This window comes from Thamnophis sirtalis, unplaced genomic scaffold (genome assembly GCF_051295495.1).
Source record: "Thamnophis sirtalis isolate CommonGarterSnake01/CBP01778 unplaced genomic scaffold, rThaSir2_p1.2 scaffold_4, whole genome shotgun sequence".
NCBI classification, from domain to species: domain Eukaryota; kingdom Metazoa; phylum Chordata; class Lepidosauria; order Squamata; family Natricidae; genus Thamnophis; species Thamnophis sirtalis.
This window is the reverse complement of record NW_028261384.1, coordinates 110,262,431-110,285,733: the sequence shown is the minus strand read 5'-3', so window position 1 is coordinate 110,285,733 and position 23,303 is coordinate 110,262,431. Positions and strand designations below refer to the sequence as shown.

The window sequence follows — 23,303 nt, the reverse complement described above, 5'->3', positions numbered from 1 at the left end:
TAAAGTCTAGTGAAGTTTCTTTTGGGGGGGGATTCAAAGATAGGTTTAACAGAATAAAAGAATTGCAATGGACCTTGGAAATAAGACAAATGATTGTCCAGTCTTTTGTTAAAAACTCAGTTTTGAAGCACCCACAAATCATCCCATTGATTAATTATTCTAGCAGTCAGGAAATTCCTCCTTAGTTATAGGTATGTTCTCTCCTTGACTAATTTCCATCCATTACTCCTTGTTCTGCCTTTAGGTGCTTTGGAGAATAGCTTGACACTGCTCTTCTTTGTAGCAACCCCTGAGTTATTGAAACACTGCTATCATGTCATCCCTAATCCTTCTTTTTATTAATCTAGACAATTCAGCAACCTTTGTCCCAAAGGTGCTTTTCAGGAGGCAACTGGGCCTTCTTCTTTCTTTCTTTTGAAGACATTTCGCTTCTCATCCAAGAACCTTCTTCAACTCTGATAGGAGAGTGGGGAATGGAAGGATTTATATTCCTTGCAGACAGCTGGAAATTTGCATCCTTTTAGTGGGTCACTGAAGCATTTGGTTTATCTGTGTTCTCAGGATCACTGGAGTAGTGCTCCTAAGTAATGCTACACTTCACTTTGGTCAGGCTTATTGCTTGTCTGTAAACTCAAACTGCAAAGTCTCTTCAGAGACTATCACTTTAAAATCCAGAGATAAAATGTTTAAAATCTATGCATCCAAAATTAAGAGCACTAATGTTCTGTCATAAGAAACCTGTTTCTCTGCTAAAATCTTCCAATGGATGCAGGAGTATGAAAAAGCAAAATAATAATTATAATAACATTTTTTTAAAAAAATCACGATACTATTATGGAATCATATTTGAACTATATCATTGAACTATATCATTTTAAATTTAGCATAAAACATAATACATGAATAGCCTTTTAAACCCAAAATGAATATTATATAAATAAAATAGTAATATATGCACAATAAAGACAATAATTATATTACATCAAATAATAATGTTTTAATGCCCTATACTATATCATAAAACATTAATTTACATCAAAATATACTTACAATGGGAAAAATATTGAGAATTAAATGGCAGTTATGAGAACTGATCCTTGGAGAATCAAGTAATATTTATTTTTGAGTAAGCAAAAATATTCAATTCACCCACTGGACCTGGAATGTAAATGATCCTAAAAATATATAGACAACTGGAACTGTTTATCAGGGTAGCTGAATCTGAGAATGATTTTTGCTTAAGAAATGTAGAAAAACATGGAGTATTAGCTTCCAGAAGGCCATTTTGAGTTCACTGTTCCTCATGCTGTAGATCAGTGGATTCATGATTGGTGGTACCACACAGTAAAATATTGAGACAAATGGATCTAATGGTGAAGAAGAGATAGAAGTTGGACTGAAGTAAGCAAGGCTAGCACTTTCCATATACAGACAAATGACTATAAGATGGGGCAAACAAGTAGAGAACGCCTTTTGTTTCCCTTGGGTAGAGGCGATTTGCAAAACTGCTCTAAAAATCTTAATGTATGAAAAAACAATTAGAGCAAATAGAATGAACCCTACACAAGAACCAAAGATAAGTGCCAATTCTTCCACAATGTAAGAGTCAGAGCAAGAGATCTTGAGCAACTGAGGAATTTCACAGAAGAACTGATTGATGATTTTGGAACAGAAATCCAATGTGAGTAAATCTCCTGTATAGAGTATTGGGGAAAAAAAGACCACCAAACAAGGCACTAATTACCATTTGCATGCAAGCTTTTTTGTTCATTACTGTTTCATAATGTAATGGCTTGCAAATTGCTATATAACGATCATATGCCATGACAACAAGGAGGAAGAGGTGAGATGTCACAAAGAAATCAAAGAAGAAAACTTGACAGAAACATCCAGCATAGGAAATAGCTTCAGTGTTTATCAAGGAATTCAGCATGGACTTGGGAACTGTGACAGAGATGGAGCCAAGGTCTTGGATGGATAAATTGGCTAAAAAAAAAATACATGGGTGAATGAAGTTGATAGCTATAAAGAACGACATTGATGATAATGAAGTTTTCAATGAGGACCACCAAATGAATTACTAAAAAAATGAACGCATGAAATATTCGAAGTGTCTCATTGTCAGGGAATCCATGCAGAAAGAATTCATCAACTCTTGTCTGATTTTCTATTGTACTCCTCAGGCTTTGCATTCTGTGGAACTAATACTGAATTAGACTCTTTTCCACAAACCACTATTCAAGGTGTACTGGAACAAATGTCTGGATTTTTGAGAGAGAAGGAAACAGAGTTATATCTATGGGATATTTATAATTATGCTCAATGGGACTCATTTTGCAAAAGCATAGTTAGGTACATTAGATTTGTTGTTTATACTGTTTTTTATCCAAAGAAAAAGGACTAGGTATTTTTTTCAGGTGATTTTAATTGTAGCACAAGATATTTTCTATGTTCACTTTGCTTTTAAAGTAAAATCCATAAGGGAAATCGAGATCTATGCATCTCTCTCCTATACATACATACATTGTATTTCCATATTGGCCATGAAGAATTGAAATAAATCCTAGGCAAATAGTTGGACAAAGCAATTGAATTATTTGAACAAGGAAGACCTAGGTAGCACCCATCAAATTTGATGTGTGCTTTTTAGCAGGAAGTGAGTAATAAAATAATGTACTGAAATAGAAAATTTTTAAGAATTGTAGTAAATCCAATTTTATTTAATGGAACAGATTCATAGAGATTTAGCAGTGAAGATTAGAATAAATGAAGGAGCTGGAAGAGACCTTGGAGATCTTCTAGTCCAGCCCCCTGCTCAAGCAGGAGAGCTTTTACTATTTCAGATAATTGCAAGAAAGGTAGGGAGGGAGGAAGGAAGTTTTCTGAGTCACAAAATGTTTGGTTGGTGTTAAATAGCCTTGATGAAACATGGGGCATTATTTATGCAGTTTGAATGCAAACCAGAGTAGGAGCTTCATTTGGAGGCTTTAAATGCTTGTTCAATTGCTGAGGAGCAGAAACACCATTATAGAAAAAGCCACAAGGAGAAATTCCTGAGGGTTTTTATCTCTCTGCTCCCCAAGGAGCAGAGAGATAAGAGCAGTGGAAAATGTTGTATAGTAAAAGTTAGTCCTCGCTGTTACAAATGACAGCTCGGCAGCAGCCAGGCGCATCTTAGCCAATCAGACGCGCCTGTCAGTTGCTGGGCTGTCAGGCGCGTGAGTCTGCGGAGCTATAAAAGGCAGACTCGTTCAAACTGTCAGTTGTTCAGCACCAGAGCAGACGAACACTCCAGTCCAGCTGGAGCTGCTTCTCTGCCTCTCTCTACACAGATCATCCTTCTGTTGCTACATTGTTAAACCAGCACCCTGCCTGGTTGTTTTCTGTTACTGTTACAAGTTGTGTTAAAATAAATTGGTTACAGAGTTACCGGACACGAGCCTCTGTCTCATTCCTGAAGATATAATACTGGCGACGAGGACTGGGGACCTGTAACCAGAAGAAAAGGGAACCAACTGCCACTTCTAGTCACATCGTCTACACTCCAACCAACTGCCATGGCCGGAATGCCAATGTTTGCCCCTTTTGGGGTTGGAGGTGAAACCTGGGAGGCATTTCTTGAACGGTTTGAGTGTTTTTTAATCGCTAACAACCGTCAAGGTCAGTCTCAAGCGAGGAAATGTGGGTTCTTCCTTACGGCTTGTGGCCCAGAAATGTTTGCCACCGCAAGGTCCTTTGCCGCCCTTAGAGCGGTGTACGACCTCACCTGGCAAGAACTAACAGACGGACTGCAGGCATGCTACGCACCTACTCCATCTCAAATAGCCAGGCGCTTCGCTTACCGCAGGCGACTCCAAAAGCCTGCAGAAACGGTAAATCAATTTTTGCAAGCCTTGAGAGTTGCTGCAGGGCAGTGTGAGTTCCCAGATCTGGAGGCAAATCTCGCAGAGCAATTCGTCTGTGGCCTAAAGGATATTTTTCTCAGGCGTAGACTTTTGGGCAAGCCTAAGGTCACATTAGCTTATGCCATAGACGAGGCTCGTGCTGCGGAGTTGGCAGATTCTTCCTCCAACGAAATAGAACGCTACCTCGCGCAGATGACGGTTGCTGGAGGGTTACCTGCCACTCAAGCCTCAACCGTTCCAACTCCTCCTCCGCTCCAGAAGCCAACGTACATTACAAATCTAATTGATGAGCTAGCCCCCCTGCCTGACTATCTACAACAACTTCAGGTAGATAGACTTGGAGCACAACCCCGCCGTCAGCAGCCTCGACAGAGTCAGGCCATCAGCCGTTTCCCTTCAAACTCCTCTGCTTGCATTGGCTGTGGTGGAGCGCACGCCCGGGCTAATTGCCCCTTCAAGGCAGCGCTTTGCCGCCGCTGCGGGAAGAAAGGACATTTAGCCCATGTCTGCAAGGCTTCACTTCCTACTCCTTCTGCAGCAATCAAGCCACCTCCTCCATATGGTCCTCCTCCACCCCCGCCAAAGAGCTTGCAGCAGCGGAAACCTGCTCAGCGTCAAGACGAATGCTTTAACATCAATCAAGCTTCTTCGTCCCTGCATGACACCTCCATCAACTCATCCTCACAAGGTACGGACAAAATCAATATTAAAATACTGATTGAATGGAAGCCGTGTCAGATGGAAGTGGACTCCGGCTCATCAAAATCCCTTCTTTCTTTGGACACTTTTTCTATGTTGTGCCCCCACGTGAAACGTTGTCAATTGTCACCCCTTAACGCAATTTTAACAGACTATCAAGGCTCCCATATCTCTATCCTAGGTTCATATACCTTGAGGGTTTCTTATGGCAAGTTTTGCGCTGTTTTACCTGCTTTAATTGTTCAGAAACCTTTACCAGCAATTCTGGGCTTAGAATGGTTTTCTCCCTTGGGTATCTCCCTTCAGGGGATTCATTCTACTGCGGACACGCCCCCAGACATAGAAGCAGTCTTGTCAGACTATGCTGATATCTTTGATGGCCAGCTAGGCCATTACAAAGGCAGCCCATATCCCTTAGCTTGGACCCCCAGGTTGCACCAATCAGACTGAAGGCCCGCAGGGTGCCCTTTGAATTAAGGCCAAAGGTTGAAGCTGAGCTCGATAAGCTCGTGGCGCAGGGCATACTGGAGCCCATCGACCACTCACCTTGGGAGACCCCCATTGTGATTGCGGTGAAGGCCGACGGCTCCATTAGGATCTGCGCCGACTATAAGTCGACCATCAACCTTGGCCTTCAGGCAAACCCCTATCCAGTCCCTGTTGTACAGCACCTGCCCCATTCCTTGGGGCAGGGCCGTATTTTCGCTAAACTGGATATGGCGCAGGCCTACCAGCAACTCCCTGTGGATGACGATGCGGCGGCTGCCCAAACCATCGTCACCCACCGGGGGGCTTTCCGTTGTCGCCGCCTTCAATTCGGCGTTTCCGTTGCCCCGGGGATTTTCCAGAGCCTCATGGAACGTCTGCTCCATGGGCTCCCTGGAGTGGTACCTTACTTTGATGACGTCCTGATCGCTGCTGACAGCCGCTCAGACCTCATCAAAGTACTGAGGAAAGTCCTTGACCGTTTCAGGGGCGCGGGTCTTAAATTTAAATGCAGCAAATGTTTCTTTGCTGTGCCCCAAGTGGATTTCCTGGGCTTCACAATTGATGCCCAGGGAATTCATCCTACAAAGGCGCAGCTCCAATCGTGCCTGGGGCTTCTAAATTTCTATGCGGCTTTCATCCCACACAAGGCATCACTAGCCGAGCCGCTACATCGGTTGCTCGACCGATCCGTGCCTTGGCAATGGGGCAGCCGCGAAGCGCATGCGTTCGCGGCTGTCAAGTCCCTGCTGACGTCAGAGGCAGTCTTAGTGCAATATAGCGACAAGATGCCCCTGACTCTAGCATGTGATGCCTCCCCCGTCGGTTTGGGGGCTGTTCTGAGTCATGTCCTGCCCAACGGCTCAGAAGCCCCCATAGCTTTTTATTCCAGAACACTGTCCTCGGCTGAGAGGAACTACAGCCAGATTGACAAGGAGGCTCTGGCTGCAGTGTCTGGAATCAAAAAGTTTCATGACTACCTATACGGGTGGCACTTCACCCTATTCACAGACCATAAGCCACTCCTTGGGCTACTGGCTGGTGATAGACCGACCCCTCCTATCCTGTCCCCAAGGATGACCCGCTGGACGGAGTTCTTAGTGGCGTACTCTTACGCCCTGTGCTACCGTCCGGGCAAGCAAATAGGGCATGCAGATGCCCTTAGTCGCTGCCCTCTTCCGGACACGGAAGATCAAGCGGTTCCTTGCCATTCTGTTCTGGCAATTGCTCAGTTAGAATTGCCATTGACTTCTACCGATGTGGCCGCCTACTCTCGGTCTGACCCCACACTGTCACAGCTATTGAACTGGGTTCTGAGAGGCTGGCCTGCGGGTGAGTTACCACCTCAGTTCAAGCACTTCAAGAACAGACAGTGGGATCTTTCTATACATTCAGGCTGCCTACTGTGGGGCGACCGTGTGGTCATCCCAACGGTCCTCCGACAACAGATTCTGCAATGTCTCCATGAAAGTCACCCCGGAGTAAGCAGAATGAAGGCCCTTGCTCGCAGTTTCGTTTGGTGGCCAGGGTTAGATGCAGAGATCGAAGCCTGGGTCGCCAAATGCGAAACCTGCCAGCAGTCCCGACCATCTCCTCCTTCCTCTCCCTCCCGGGAATGGGAGATGCCTCGGGGTCCCTGGTCTAGAATACATATAGATTTCGCTGGCCCCTTTCACGGCCAGACTTTCCTTATGGTTGTGGACGCGTACTCTCGATGGGTGGAAGTATTGCTCATGCACTCCACCACATCTGACAGTACTGTGCGAGCCTTGCGACGATTGTTCGCAACCCACGGGTTGCCGGACACAGTAGTGTCCGACAACAGCCCGCAATTCACTATGGAGGAGAGACGAGATGGGTGCCCGCAATTATAACCGAAATAACAGGGCCCATTTCCTACAGGATTCGAGTTTCAGATGGATCAACCTGGAGAAGACACCTGGATCAATTGAGACAACGACGGTCATCAGAAAATGATTCTCAAGCCGACACGCAAGGTCCTGGCTTAACCGTTTCTCAGCCAGACCTGAATCCGCAACCGCAGTTAAATAACCACAACTCTCCAGCCTTCTCCAATCCAGGCCAGCCTAGCTCAGTATCACAGCCCAGCAGTGCTTCTCAATCCGGAGTCGAAAACCCCAACCTATTACGTTTAGGCCAACATAGACCTAGCCTTCCCCTTCCAGAGGCCGCCTACCGGCCTAGTCACAAGCCGTCAACATCCTCGGCCGCTCCCCCTTCGCCCAACTTACCATTCAGTGGGAGTCATCCATTCAGGGTTCCTCTGCCATCAGACGTCACCTGGAGCTTCACTCCCTGAGGGGAGGGGCTCAGACAGGGACATCAATGCGATGATCCGCCTGCAATGCAATTGCGGCGTTCGGGGCATGTCCGCCGTTCTCCTGTATACTTACAAGACTACGCGTGCGCAAACATCACGCATGCGCACAGCTGGGGGGGAAGAAGTGTTGTATAGTAAAAGTTAGTCCTCGCTGTTACGAATGACATCTCGGCAGCAGCCAGGCGCGTCTTAGCCAATCAGACGTGCCTGTCAATTGCCGGGCTGTAAGGCGCGCGAGTCTGTGGAGCTATAAAAGGCAGACTCGTTCAAACTGTCAGTTGTTCAGCACCAGAGCAGACGAACACTCCAGTCCAGCTGGAGCTGCTTCTCTGCCTCTCTCTACACAGATCATCCTTCTGTTGCTACATTGTTAAACCAGCACCCTGCCTGGTTGTTTTCTGTTACTGTTACAAGTTGTGTTAAAATAAAGTGGGTGAGTTTCAGGAGCATTCAAAGTGTCTAGGGGCCACTTAAAGCGACCCCTTCTCAACCAAATGCTCCCCCGGCCTGCCCGATAGATAGCCTCAATGGGGGACTTCTCCCTTCGAAGGTCTAGGAGCTCCGTCCCTGACAATTCTGTTTTTCTCTCTTCACGAGGCTCAAGCATTTCACTCGAGCAGCCATCTTACATTCCTTGCACATGTGCCACTTTGGTAAGCAAATGCTAACTAGGGCACACAAAACATTTGCTAGATCAATTCTAGAATACAACTCATCTGCCTGGAATCCACACTGTACATTAGACATTAATATGATTGAGAGGGTCCAGAGGTACTTCATGACAAGTGTACTCCATTCCTCTACTCACAATGGAATTCACTATTGTGAGAATAATTGCAGAGACCTGCTCCCACAGGATGTGCCATAGTGCACACGAAACAATGAAAGCGCATGGGATGTGGAAAACAGGATAAATGACTCATAAAAGTAACTGACCATAGGCAGCTCTGGCCCTAAGTGATAACATTGTATGCTAATGAGTGTAATAAGAATGAAAGGGAGTTTCGGACTCTGTTCTGAGCTCTCATCCCGAGACATCTTGCCTGCGTGTCTTATTCCTCATGAGAGACCACCACACGTGGTGACACCGACGTGATCCTGTGCCGATGGATACGTTCCTGCTAACCCTCTGCTTACTGCCTAGAATAGGCTCAGTGCACCCAATGATGTCGCTGGCGACTGACTCTAATTCGTAAGTATGGGGGGTGGAATGTCTGCAGCTCAGAAAGTTCATGTTGAAGAGCTTAGGCAATTAGGCAGGAAAAAATATTTAAGCACCCAAGACCGAAAAACTACCAAGCCTCTCTCTAAATCAGAGACTGTCAAATTGCTTGCTTATGTTTGGGCTAACTGTCCATCTTATCTGGAACATGGCGCCTTAAAAGCCGACACATGGAGGAAAATTGGAGCAGTCCTCCACCAAGTTCCGAGGGATCCCCCAGATGTTCTTTGTCTGTGGAAAATTGCCTATACATTGATTCAGACACACGCTCAATCCCCTCTTCAGTCGTTGTTGGATCCACCTCCTTATCCAACAACGTCTGTTATGTTAACAACTCCTGCTCCAGACGTACGGGTTTGCCAACCCACGGCTCCTGAGGGTCTTTCCCAACCCGCGTGCTGTCAGACTACTGCTGACAGACCCTCTGGCCAAGCCCAACAGCCAGGAATTATTAGAGGAGCTTATCAAAAAGCAATAAAAGAAGGAGATTTAGATGCCTCCGATCTGCAGGACATTGAGCTATTTCCAGTGATATACCGGACTACACCAGCAGGCATTGTTTTTGCCTCTGGTAATGATTGAACAATTAAAAATGTGGTAAAGGATTATGGAATTACCAGCCACTACTCCAGAGCACTTCTTAATTCTTTAGCGGGTGCCTATCAACTGCTACCGCAGGATTGGAAAGACTTGGCTCGGATGTTGCTTAATGGAACCCAGTATGTGGTATTTGAGTCCGAGTACAAAAGGGAAGCCATGAATAGGGCGATAGTGGGATAGTCATGCATATTTTCATCAGAATAAAAAAGCTCTTATGAAACAATTTTCCCTTTCAGCTCAGGAGGCATCAGCCATTATTCAACAACATCCTACCTGTAGCCTTCAAGCACATGCAGTTCCCCAAGGTGTCAACCCTCGGGGGACGCAAAGTTGTCAATTGTGGCAAATGGACATGACTCAATATTTGCCATTTGCCCCTTGGAAATATTTACATGTTTCCATTGACACCCATTCAGGCTTTATTATGGCCACCCCCCAACGGGGTGAAGCCACCAAACATGTTATTAATCAATGTATTCGGGCTTTCTGTATTTTGGGTAACCCAACAGAGTTGAAAACTGATAATGGCCTGGCTTACACTAGGTCCGCCTTTGCGGTGTTTTGCCATCGCTGGTCCATTATCCATAAATTTGGTATTCCTTATAACTCCACTGGTCAAGCCATTGTGGAACGAGCTAATCAAACTTTGAAAACTGCTCCTGCTGCACACTCCAAAAATAAAGGGGAAAATAACCCCGGCTTACCTGGAATACAAAATGTTTTAAATCTTACTCTTTACACTCTCAACTTTCTTAATGTTACCGGCACCCCGGGTCTCACGGCCATCAGCAGGCATTTTTCTGCTTCTCCCACAGACTCTCCATGTCCACAAGTGTACTACTGACATCTGCCGGACCCGTCCTGGAAAGATCCTACCTCCCACATTACTTGGGGCCGTGGTTACACTGCAGTTGAAGACCATGGTGAAATTATCTGGACACCTGCTCGCTGTGTTCGGCCTTACATGGTGCCTGCTGACGCTCCCTCGGTGTAGTACACATGACTTGGGGGCCTGGGGTCCCAATTCTTATTTACAGGACTTGAAGAAGGTTTCCCACCTTTTTAATTTAACTAATTGTTGGATTTGCTTACATATCCCAGCTGACAGCAAAGGTGGCATGGTGTTACACGCTATTCCCTTTAATGAAACAGGATGGAAACAAGCTACCTGGCCTAGAATGCAAAGTTTGCTTGGCATCACATATGCTGTAGCCACCCGTGTGCAGGAGCCTGCTCATTACTGTTTTTCTAGCACAGGCCAATGGATGAATGCAACATATCTTGGCACCTACACTAATTGTGAGACTCTGATCCTGTGGAATGGAATGGCTACTTGTTGTGATGCCATTAATACAACAGCGCCAGATGGAGTCAATAAATACTGGGCTTGCAGTCAAATGCAGTTTGCCAACTCCTCGAAAAAAGGAACTTATGACATACTTAATATGTGGCTCATATGTGGTAGAAGGGCTTACCGACAGACTCCATGAAATTGGCAAGGCGTATGTACGTTGGGATTGTTGGTCATGGGTATATATGCTATGAAAGAATTACCTAGTGGAAGAATTTGAAATAAACGAGACATCTTTTCCGAATCCCCCCTGATGTTGCATAAGTTAAATAATTGGACTATTGTTTAATGAAACTATTACTGCTTTAAAATTAATTAATCAGGAATTGGGGGAAATACGTAGTGTAACATTGCAGAATCGTTTTGCTTTGGATATTATTTTGGCTGCAAAAGGTGGTGTTTGTGCTTTGATTCATTCACATTGTTGCATGTACATTCATGATAATCAACCTAATATTTCTGCCACAGTGGAAAAAATGGAGTCCTTGGTACGTAACAACCCCCTGCATAGTGATGGCTCTGGTACCATCGACTTATGGGGGGCTCTGTGGTCATGGCTACTTGATGGCTCCTGGCTGAGATCACTGATTCCTGTGATAATAACCATTATTGTATTGCTGGTGTTACTTTGTTGTTGTATTCAATGCCTCCCATCCCTGCTACAAACGTGCAAAACCCTCCTTCCCTCTAATAGGGCGGACGCTCTGGCCATGGAAACTGAGGTCCATCTGAACTTAGAGGAGGTCTCCGTTGATAATATAAAAAGGAGGAGATGTGGGAATAATTGCAGAGACCTGCTCCCACAGGATGTGCCATAGTGCACATGAAACAATGAAAGCGTAAGGGATGTGGAAAACAGGATAAATGACTCATAAAAGTAACTGGCCATAGGCAGCTCTGGCCCTTAGTGATAACATTGTATGCTAATGAGTGTAATAAGAATAAAAGGGAGTTTCGGACTCTGTTCTGAGCTCTCATCCCGAGACATCTTGCCTGTGTGTCTTATTCCTCATGAGAATTCCACACACTATGGCACACAAACCTGGAATTTTGGGCTTGGACAATCTAGAACTGTGCAACCTGCGGTATGATCTAAGAACACTACAGAAAATTGTCTGGTACAACATCTTGTCAATGAATTTTTCAGCTTCAACCTCACTAATACATGGGCAAACTCAAGGTAAACTGTTCCAAACTCGATTGCAGAAAATATGACTTCAGCAACAGAGTGGTCAACACATGAAATGCTGTACCTGACTCCATTGTTACACCCTCAAACCCTCACAGCTTCAACTTTAACCTGTTTACTGTGGACCTTACCCCATTCCTAAGAGCTCTTTAAAGAGGGCGTGAATAAGCACACCAGCGTGTCTAACGTCCCTGTCCTTCTATCCCCATCTATTTGTATTCATTTTTTTCATTTATATCCAAATATATATTTATACCTGCTATCTTGTACATGTTTAACAAACTAATAAACTTTGTAGCTTTGCAATTATTACAAAGACTATTTACAAAGACTACAATTATTTGTAGTCTTTCATTTATTTCAACTTTTTCCTTTCTTTCCTCTTCTTCCTTTATTTCTTCCTTCCTTCCCTCTTATAATAAGACAATAAGGAGGGAAGGTGGGAGGGAGGGAAGAAAGGAAGGAAGGATAAATGCAGCAATTTAAAATGCAAGTTTGTGTTCTATAATCAACAGACATATAGCACTGGGTTTAATCTTTAGAAAAAAAAAAGTCTAAACTTCTTCTCACATACCTAATATACCTCAGGGTTCCTGAACCAAATTAAGTTTCTGAAAAATGAGCCCCCTTGAGAATAATTACAAACACTCTATAGACAAAGCTTTGTTTCCTTCTTTCTTACACTGCCAAGATGGGAAAAATGATTTTCAAAATATTCCATTGTGGCTTGAATCATAATGCATGGAGAGGAGTGTGATTGTTGAGTTCTTTCTACAGACTGCACAGCAGGAACAGCACTATGGAAAATCAGTCAAGGATTGATGAATTCCTACTGCATGGATTGCCCAATACTAAGGAGCTACAAATATTTCATGTCATCACTTTTTTACTAATTTATTTAGTGGCTCTCATTGAGAATCTAATTATCATTACTGTCATTCTTTATAGCCATCAACTTCACTCACCCATGTATTTTTTCCTAGCCAATTTATCCTTGCAAGATCTTGGCTCCATCTCTGTCACAGTTCCCAAGTCCATGCTGAATTCTCTGATGAACACTGAAACTATTTCTTACTCTGGATGTTTCTGTCAAGTTTTCTTCTTTGTTTTCTTTGTAGCATCTCATCTCTTCCTCCTAGTTGTCATGGCATATGATCGTTATGTAGCCATCTGCAATCCTTTATACTACGAGATGGTAATGAACAAAAAAGTCTGCATCCAAATGATAACTAGTGCATGGATGGGTGGTCTTTTCTATTCAGCTCTCTATATTGGAAATTTATCTACATTGAAGTTTTGTTCCAGAATTATCAATCAGTTTTTCTGTGAAATTCCTCAGTTGCTCAAGATTTCTTGCTTTGATACTTATGTTGCAGAAAAACAGGCACTTATCTTTGGTTGTTCTATAGGGTTCATTCTTTTTTCTCTGATTGTTTGCTCATATGTTAAGATTTTTAGAGAAGTTTTGCAAATCCCATCTACTCAAGGGAAGCAAAAGGCGTTCTCTACTTGTTTGCCCCATCTTATAGTCATTTGTCTGTTTATTATTAGTGGTACCTTTGCATACCTGAGACCCACATACAGTTTCCCATCAACAACAGATCTCTTGATTTCTTTGTTCTACAGTGTGGTACCACCACTCATTAATCCCCTGATCTACAGCATAAGGAACCATGAGCTCAAAATGGAATTCTGGAAACTAATTTTCCGTACATGTTCAAACCCCTTCTGCAAAAATAATTTTCAGTTTTGGCTAAAATTTTAAACAGTTACGGTTGCATGTACATGTTCTAGGAATATTGTAATTTTAAAAAATGAATTGCATGTCTGATGAGTGAAATATGCATTAATGATTTTTAACAAAAAATGGTCCAGAATTGCCATTTAAATTTCAGCAGATAAATTACCTGATTGTAAGTATGTGTTAATGTACATTAATGTTTTGTGATATAGAACCTAAACATTACTTCATATAATTATTTCCAGTATCAGTGTTGACTATATATTTCTGTTTCATATCTAAATATGATTTCAGAATGATGTCATGTATTTAATCTCTTTTCCTTTAAAATCCTATTAAATAAATATAGATGCTTTCAAAAAGCACATGTTTTTTCCTCAGAGAAATAATATAACATGACTAGTACAATTCACTGAAATGGAAATGTACTTGGAAGTCTAAACATATCTTGTACAAATATTATTTTGAGCTATTTGCAGTGGAGTTGTTTTATCATAGGGTATCATTTAAAAATACCTCAGTTTTTCAAGAATTTTTAAATGCCATTTTATCCTCCAATTAAGAATCTCAGAAATTCTTAAGGATAACAGAGGCTGAGGCTTTCTTGGACTTTGAATCTGAAAGGAAAGGTTTGAGGCACTTAAAATTGTCATTTTTAAAAAAAAATTACTTTGCTTTTAGCCCCAATTTATTTCTGTAGGCATCCATTGAGGGATGGCTTGATTTGATCTTCATATATATTTTAGTGTCTTTTATGTACATAGTCCCACTGCCCTTGGATTGCAAACTTTGGAAATGAATGTGCAAAAACATTCGGATTAAAAACAATGTATTTTACAATTTGGACACATTTTGTTTAAAAATTTGACAGTTGGTGCTATAATGCCCATTCATGAATACTCTGAAAACCATTTGCTATCAAATTTAAAATGTTGCCTAGCCCGACTTCATTTTTACATAACTGGGGAAACTCCATTGTAGTTTATGAGGAAAATAAAGAAAACCTTAAGTCAGTTTCAACACCTGGTCAATCCTTGGACACTTTGGGGCAAACATGGGTGGTTTCTTCCAATATATATTTTTAGCAAGAATATTTTCATCTTCTCAGTCAAAACTATATTGTTGGTATTCCCTGATGGCCTTGAATTCAGTGAGTAACCACTTCCAACTCTGCTGAACTTATAAACAGGATTGTTTTGATTACCATCAATATCAAAACATGCATTTCAATCTGTAGTTTCAAATATTTTGTAAATTCCAGGAGAAACGTATCTAGTATCTTGTTGCCAAACCATTTTCCCTGATCTTTCCAGAATTTTGCAAATAGGTAGAGGAAGATAGACAAAGAATATTAGCTAATTGTGTAATAAGATGGGCAGTCGTCCTATTTCCATTTTTCACTCTTTTATTTCCTTTAATTTTCTATTTTCTTCCTACATTTTGCACTTCTCCTTCTTTTATGTGATAGCTTTTGCCCTTTCAACTTCATTGCTTCCTTCCTTGATTTCCATTGCTAACACAGCATCCCCTCTTACCCTTTATTTTTAGTTATTTACTATCTTGTGCTTGTCAAAAGAATATCTGGTTCTTGACCTTTGAATTTTGACATTGGGCCATGCAACTAATACTCTGAATGCCAGTCACTTGGAGTGACTGTCCTTAAAAGTCCTGCTTCCCAGGGACAGGCCTAATCCTATAGTCTCCGGAATGCAGATTCTTGAATACTAGATGGAAATATGGGAAGGTTGTTTGATATAGTAACATTGACTCTGTGCAGTAACTCAACAATTCTGCTCGCAATTTATTGCGAGAAAAGCAAATCCTTGAAAACTTGAGCTGAAATTCACTGATCAATTATTGATTCTTTGTTTTTTTCTTTAAATATAAAGTATAAATGTGTATACCTGTTTACATGGAAACATAAAAACAAAAGTAAAATTAATATTTTTATTTATTTTATTTATTTTATTTATTTTATTTATTTTATTTATTATTTTATTTATTTTATTTATTTTATTTATTTTATTTATTTTATTTATTTTATTTATTTTATTTATTTTATTTATTTTATTTATTTTATTTATTTTATTTATTTTATTTATTTTATTTATTTATTTTATTTATTTTATTTATTTCTTTATTTATTTTATTTTATTTATTTTATTTATTTTATTTATTTTATTTATTTTATTTATTTTATTTATTTTATTTATTTTATTTATTTTATTTATTTTATTTATTTTATTATTTCTTTTATTTATTTTATTTATTTTATTTATTTTATTTTATTTTATTATTTATTTATTATTTATTTTATTTATTTTTTATTTTATTATTTTTATTTATTTTTCTTTTATTTATTTTATTTATTGTTTTGTCAAATGTGTATAAGATAATAGATATAGGTATATACAAACTTATGAATGCATAAAATGGCTACAAATAAATGGGGTTGTTAGGATAGGGGTGATAGGCACATTACAGACCTTTTAGGAATAGGGTAAGGTCAACAGTAGACAGTCTAAGGTTAAAGTTGTGGGGCTTTGGGGAACAAACCACTGAGTCAGGTAACACATTCCAGGCATTGATCACTCTGTTGCTGAAGTTGTACTTTCTGCAATTGAGTTTGGTACAGTTTACCTTAAGTTTGTATCTGTTGTATGCTCATGTATTGTTGTGGTTGAAGCTGAAGTAGTGATTGACAGATAAAACATTGTAGTACATAATTTTATGTACTATGCTTAGGTCAGACTAAAGGCTGCATAGTTCTAAGTTGTCTAAGCCGAAAATATGTGAGATATCAGTTCAATCACTACACTTAGCAATTAATTTGTAAACATGGAAAGGGGAAATAATTGCTTGATCTAATGACATAATGTGGGGAAAGTTTAATCTACATTAGCACAGATGATAGGCATGTGGAATTTTTGGGCTACAAGTTGTGTGTTTCTGAAAATAGTTTCAAATATACAATAATTATATTAAATTATAGTTTATTTTTTATAATATAATTTTATTTTATTTTATTATAACTGTTATTTTTATCACAGATATAGAATAGCTAAAATATTGTCATAAAACACAGTATATAATGTTCCAGGTAATAAAACTTTTGTAACTGATGAGCTGAGATTTGATCCATGCTTACCATCAATGTCTTTTTTCATATTCACTTAATGTTTGTTTGTAGGTCTATCTCTTCCTAAATCTCTTTAATTGCTTCTTGCTGATCATTCTGTTTCATAGCAGCTGAAATGTCAGTTTATTTATTGGTAGCTACATTACAGTCATATGAAGAAGAAGGTACACCCTCTCTGCATTTTATGGTTTTACATATCAGGACATAATAAATATCATCTGGTTCTTATCAGTTCCTAAAAGTAGGTAAATACAACTTCAGATGAACAAAAATAACATAACATAGGTTATTCATCATTATTTATTTTACAAAAAGGAAGCCAAAATGGAGATGCCATGTGTGAAAAATTAAGTACACACTTATTGCTTCCTTATGTAGAAAGAGGCTAAGCCAGCTGCTGCTAATCAAGTGCCCTTGATTAATTTATCATCAGCAAGTGTGAGTACCTCTATAAAAGCCAAAGTTGTAGGTGTTTGCTGGTTTCCAACATTGAGGTATGTCAAAGAATAGAGACTTTAGCAATAATCTTAGAAAAGCAATTGTTTATTTCCAAACAATTTAAAGTTCATGATTCTTTGTAGATTCAACATTCAATTTTCAATTTTGAAACATTAGGGGTGCTCAAAAGTTGTGACATGCCTGCGGGATTATAAAGATACATTGGTTACTTTAATATAATTTAAATGTGCTTGGTACAAGTAACTACATAAATATTATAACTTTCTAACATTTTGTTTGTTTTATTTGTGAGGAAGAGTATTCACCAACATCCAAGACAGTCACCAATCTTCCTGGTGCAAATGTCCCAGCAAATTCACCCCAAGGTCAGACCGTGCAATGTTCAGAGAAATTGCATAAAATCCAACATCTCAGATTCTACTTGTCTCAGTTACATGTTAAATGTTAAAGTTCTTGACAGTATAATTCCAAAAATACTAAACAGGTATTGTTGGTTGGAAAGGTTGTCAGGAGCAAGCAAAGAACACGGCAACACATTTCATTTGCAAAATTGCATCTGAACAAATCATAAGACTTCTGCAACATGTCCTTTGGACAGACAAAACCAAAATAGAGTTGTTTGGCTATAATGCACAATGCCACATTTGGCAAAAATAAACAGAGCATATCAGCACAAACATCTCATACCAACCATCAAGCATGGTGGTGGAGAGGTGATTATTTGGGCTTGTTTTGTAGCCACAGAACCTGGGCACCTTGTTGTCACTGAATTGTCCATAAACTCCTCTATATACCAAAGTATTATAGAGTCACATGTGAGGTCATCTGCCTGACCACTAAAACTTGGTTGATATTGGATGATGCAACAGGATAATGATCTCAAGCACACCAGCAAATCTACAGTAGAATGGCTAAAAAAAGAAATAATCATGGTGTTGCAATGGTCCAGTCAAAGTCCAGACCCAACTGAAATGATATGGTGGGACCTCAAGAGAACTGTGCATAAATAAATGCCCTTAAACTGCAGTGAACCCAAACAATGTTGTAAAGAAGATTGAGTCAGAATCCCTCCACAATGATGCGAGAGGCTGATAAGTTTTTCTGCTAAAGGTAGTTCTACAAGCTAATGAATCGCAGGGTATACTTATTTTTTCACACACAATTTCTCCATTTTGGCTTTCTTTTTGTAAAATAAATGATGATGTGGTGTAATATGTCCAGTGTTGTTCATCTGAGGTTGTATTTATCTATTTTTTAAGAACTGCTAAGGACCAGATTATTATTACTATGTTCTGATACATGGAACCACAAAACTCAAAGGGGGTGTACTTTGTTTTTCACATCACTGTATATCTGATACCCATTTAGGCATAGTGGTAAGGCATAGAAAGAGGTGATTGTGAATTGTAGTCCTGCATTAGGCACAAAGCCAAATAGGTGATTTTGGACCAGTCATTTTCTCTCAACTCTATGAAGGAGACAGCTTCTGAAAAACTACCAAGAAAACTAAAGGAAATAGTCCAAGCAGTCACCAAATTCCCCTTACAGTGGGATCTGTTTGTCAAAAAGCAGTTGAAACATTGAAGGGATTGTTCACACAGGAGCCAATATTGAGACATCCTGATCCAGCCAGGAAATTTATAGTGCAGGCAGATGCAAGCAATGTAGCAGTGGGAGCTGTCTTACTCCAACTAAATGAAAAATGAGAGCTGCAGCCATGTGCCTATACCTCCCACAAACTAAGTGACACAGAACAACGATGGGCTATATGGGAAAAGGAGGCTTTTGCTGTGCGATGTGCACTGCTTACATGGAGGCACTTACTCGAGGGGCTATGGTCCCCTTCGAGGTATGGACTGACCACAAGAACTGGAAGCTCTACAATCTCCCCAGAAGTTGTCACCCAAGCAGGTATGATTGGTGCTCTACTTCTGTAGGTTTAATTTTCAACTGAAATACATTCCCTGTGGGTGAAATTTTATGGCAGACACTTTGTCATGGAAGCCACAGTTTAATAGTGATCAAGAGCAGACCTTCCAGCCTATGTTTCCCCAGTCGGCGAATATAGCTATAGCAGCCAGCATCCAGGACAAAAATCCTTCAGCTGATATCACTATTAGAGATGCACTTCCACTAGACCCTTGGTTCCAGGTGAATCAGCAGACTCTAACCAAAAGAGATGGGTTGGCCTGGAAAGGGTCCAAAATATATGTCCCAATGGAACAAGGGACAGCAGTTTTACAGTGTTGTCATGATGCACAGGTAGCAGGACATAATGAATTCCTGAAGACACTGCACTTGACAAATTGGCAGTTTGGTGGCCAAAGATGAAGCAGGATATTGCAGAATATGTTTGGGGTTGTAACATTTGTGCAACTATGAAAAGTAGGCCAGGAAAGCCTCCTAGCTTGTTACAAGAAGTAGCAAAGCCCACTCGGCCCTGGGAAGACATAGCAATGGATTTCATTGTGGAGTTGCTGGAGAGCAGGGGGAATACTGTTATCTGGACAGTAGTTGATTTGTTCTCGAAACAGGCTCATTTCATTGCCTGTCCAGGGCTCCCGACAGCTAAAAAATGGCCAAACTATTCCTAGTACATATTTACCATTTCCATGATGTACCTAAATGTATAATTTCAAATTGTGGGGTACAGTTTACTGCTCAATTTTGGGGCAGCTTCCTGAGGAGGGTGGGGTCCTCTCAGGGTTTCACTTCTGCGTTCCATCTATCAATGGCATAGCAGAGAGGGCTAATGGTGCAGTGGAATGGTATCTCCATTGTTATGTGCAATATCAGCAAACTGACTGGGTGAATCTACTGCCATTTGCTGAAGTTGCACATAACAATGCAGTACATAGTAGTACTGGGTATACCCCATACTGTATTGTGATGGGTTTGATTTAATGGCTATACCTGAATGTCTACAAGCCACTGCTGATCACCGAACCATAAAGGAATGGATAAACTACATGCATCCAGTGTGGGGAAATGTCTGAAAAGCATTGCAGGTAGCAGCAGAAATGTACAAGAGACAAGCCGGCAAGAAACGTAGTCCACAACCAACGTTTTGGCTCGGGGATAAAGTATTTTTATCTACCAAGTATATACGCTTTAAATTGCCCTATGTAAGCTGGGTCCCAAATTCATAGATCCATTCCCAATTGCCAGAGTAATTAATCCAGTCACAGAGGAACTAAAGCTGCCTCCCCTGTTGGGGAAAACCCACCTGGTGTTTCACAGCAGTTTACTCAAACCGGTGACCACCACTGGGCAACGTAATCTTCCAACACCACCGTCTCCAGTGCAGGTTGATGGTGAATGCCATTATGAAATCAAACAGATAGTAGATTCCCATCATCGTTATGGCACTTTAAGTATTCAATAGTTTGGAAGGGATACCATTTACAGATGCATCGTGGGTGAGGTCATCTGAGGTGCACACACCACGCTTGATCACCTGGTTCCACCGTTGATACCCTGATAAACCTATAGAGGATACCGCTAATAACACTTTTTGTCTTCCAGAGTCCTCTCCAGTGGTAGGGGGCGGCATGTCAGCCCTCGGGCTGCCATTCAGCGGGGAGCCTATCCATCGCCATGCCTGCTCTGCCATGCTTACACGCCACCAATGCTGCCACATTGATGTTGACTCTCTGATGTTGGCAGAGCCTGTAGCTGCATGGATCTGTAAGGCTTCCCTCACCACTCTGCAGAGTAACTCTTCTACTTGAGTGCAACTGCATCCTCAGAACTAATTCTTCTACTCGGATGCAACTGCCTACTCTGACATAACTCTTCTGCTTGGCTGCAGCTAACCAGGAAGGAGGCTATGATGACACTGAGTGGCTGTGTGGCAGAGGGTGTGGGTCATGGTGATTGGTGATGGTGGTTGGGTGTCATCTGGGTGGAGTTGTGGGTGGAGCTCGGTGGGGTAATGGTATATATATATAAGTGATGGTGTTAACGCTGTTGTTACAGCCTCAAACCCTCACAGCTTCAACCTTAAACTGTTTACTGTGGACCTTACTCCATTCCTAAGAGCTCTTTAAAGGGGGCGTGAATAAGCGCACCAGCATGCCTAATGTCCCTGTCCTTCTGTCCCCATCTATTTGTATTCATTTTTTTAAATTTATATCCAAGTTTATATTTATACCTGCTATCTTGTACATGTTTGACAAACTAATAAACTTTGTAGCTTTGCAATTATTACAAAGACTACTTACAATTATTTGTAGTCTTTCATTTATTTCCTTTTTTCTCTTTCTTTCCTCTTCTTCCTTAATTTCTTCCTTCCTTCCTTTCTTCCTACAATAGGAGGATAAGGAGGGAAGGAAGAAGGGAGGGAGGGAAAGAAGGAAGGAAGGGTAAATGCAGCAATTTAAAATGCAAGTTTGTGTTCTACAATCAACAGATATATAGCACTGGGTTTAATCTTTGAATAAACAAAAAGTCTAAACTTCTTCTCACATACCTAATATACCTCAGGGTTCCTGAACCAAACTAAGTTTCTGAAAAATGAGTCCCCTTGAGAATAATTACAAACACTCTATAGACAAAGCTTTGTTTCCTTCTTACACTGCCAAGATGGAAAAAAATGATTTTAAAAATATTCCATTGTGGCTTGAATCATAGTGCATGGAGAGGAGTGTGATTGTTGAGTTCTTTCTACAGACTGCACAGCAGGAACAGCACTATGGAAAATCAGTCAAGGATTGATGAATTCCTACTGCGTGGATTGTCCAATACTAAGGAGCTACGAATATTTCATGTCATCACTTTTTTACTAATTTATTTAGTGGCTCTCATTGAGAATCTCATTATCATTACTGTCATTCTTTATAGCCATCAACTTCACACACCCATGTATTTTTTTCTAGCCAATTTATCCTTGCAAGATCTTGGCTCCATCTCTGTCACAGTTCCCAAGTCCATGCTGAATTCTCTGATGAACACTGAAACTATTTCTTACTCTGGATGTTTCTGTCAAGTTTTCTTCTTTGTTTTCTTTGTAATGTCTCATCTCTTCCTCCTAGTTGTCATGGCATATGATCGTTATGTAGCCATCTGCAATCCTTTATACTACGAGATGGTAATGAACAAAAAAGTCTGCATCCAAATGATAACTAGTGCATGGATGGGTGGTCTTTTCTATTCAGCCCTCTATATTGGAAATTTATCTACATTGAAGTTTTGTTCCAGAATTATCAATCAGTTTTTCTGTGAAATTCCTCAGTTGCTCAAGATTTCTTGCTTTGACTCTTATGTTGCAGAAGAACAGGCACTTATCTTTGGTTCTTGTGTAGGGTTCATTCTTTTTTCTCTGATTGTTTGCTCATATGTTAAGATTTTTAGAGAGGTTTTGCAAATCCCATCTACTCAAGGGAAGCAAAAGGCGTTCTCTACTTGTTTGCCCCATCTTATAGTCATTTGTCTGTTTATTATTAGTGGTACCTTTGCATACCTGAGACCCACATACAGTTTCCCATCAACAACAGATCTCTTGATTTCTTTGTTCTACAGTGTGGTACCACCACTCATTAATCCCCTGATCTACAGCATAAGGAACCATGAGCTCAAAATGGAATTCTGGAAACTAATTTTCCGTACATGTTCAAACCCCTTCTGCAAAAATAATTTTCAGTTTTGGCTAAAATTTTAAACAGTTACGGTTGCATGTACATGTTCTAGGAATATTGTAATTTTAAAAAATGAATTGCATGTCTGATGAGTGAAATATGCATTAATGATTTTTAACAAAAAATGGTCCAGAATTGCCATTTAAATTTCAGCAGATAAATTACCTGATTGTAAGTATGTGTTAATGTACATTAATGTTTTGTGATATAGAACCTAAACATTACTTCATATAATTATTTCCAGTATCAGTGTTGACTATATATTTCTGTTTCATATCTAAATATGATTTCAGAATGATGTAATGCCTTTAATCTCTTTTCCTTTAAAATTCTATTAAATAAAAATAGATGCTTTCAAAAAGCACATGTTTTTTCCTCAGAGAAATAATATAACATGACTAGTACAATTCACTGAAATGGAAATGTACTTAGAAGTCTAAACATATCTTGTACAAATATTATTTTGAGTTATTTGCAGTGGAGTTCTTTTATCATAGGGTATCATTTAAAAATACCCCAGTTTTTCAAGAATTTT

At 40.4% G+C, this 23,303-nt stretch overlaps 2 protein-coding genes and 1 pseudogene across 2 annotated transcripts; 2 read left to right on the top strand and 1 right to left on the bottom strand.

Annotated features, from left to right (window-relative positions):
• Positions 1-1,206: 1,206 nt before the first annotated feature.
• Positions 1,207-2,192, bottom strand: LOC148046156 (olfactory receptor 14A16-like; annotated as a pseudogene).
• A 10,400-nt stretch (positions 2,193-12,592) lies between these two features.
• On the top strand, positions 12,593-13,558 carry LOC148046155 (olfactory receptor 14C36-like). Its single transcript, XM_087714555.1, has one exon. The coding sequence runs from the start codon at positions 12,593-12,595 to the stop codon at positions 13,556-13,558; it is 966 nt and encodes a 321-aa protein (XP_087570681.1).
• An 8,267-nt stretch (positions 13,559-21,825) lies between these two features.
• Positions 21,826-22,791, top strand: LOC148046154 (olfactory receptor 14A16-like). Its single transcript, XM_087714554.1, has one exon. The coding sequence runs from the start codon at positions 21,826-21,828 to the stop codon at positions 22,789-22,791; it is 966 nt and encodes a 321-aa protein (XP_087570680.1).
• Positions 22,792-23,303: the final 512 nt, after the last annotated feature.

Coding starts and splice junctions, on each gene's coding strand:
- LOC148046155 (XM_087714555.1), top strand. CDS start 12,593: ATGGAAAATCAGTCAAGGATTGATGAATTCCTACTGCATGGATTGCCC.
- LOC148046154 (XM_087714554.1), top strand. CDS start 21,826: ATGGAAAATCAGTCAAGGATTGATGAATTCCTACTGCGTGGATTGTCC.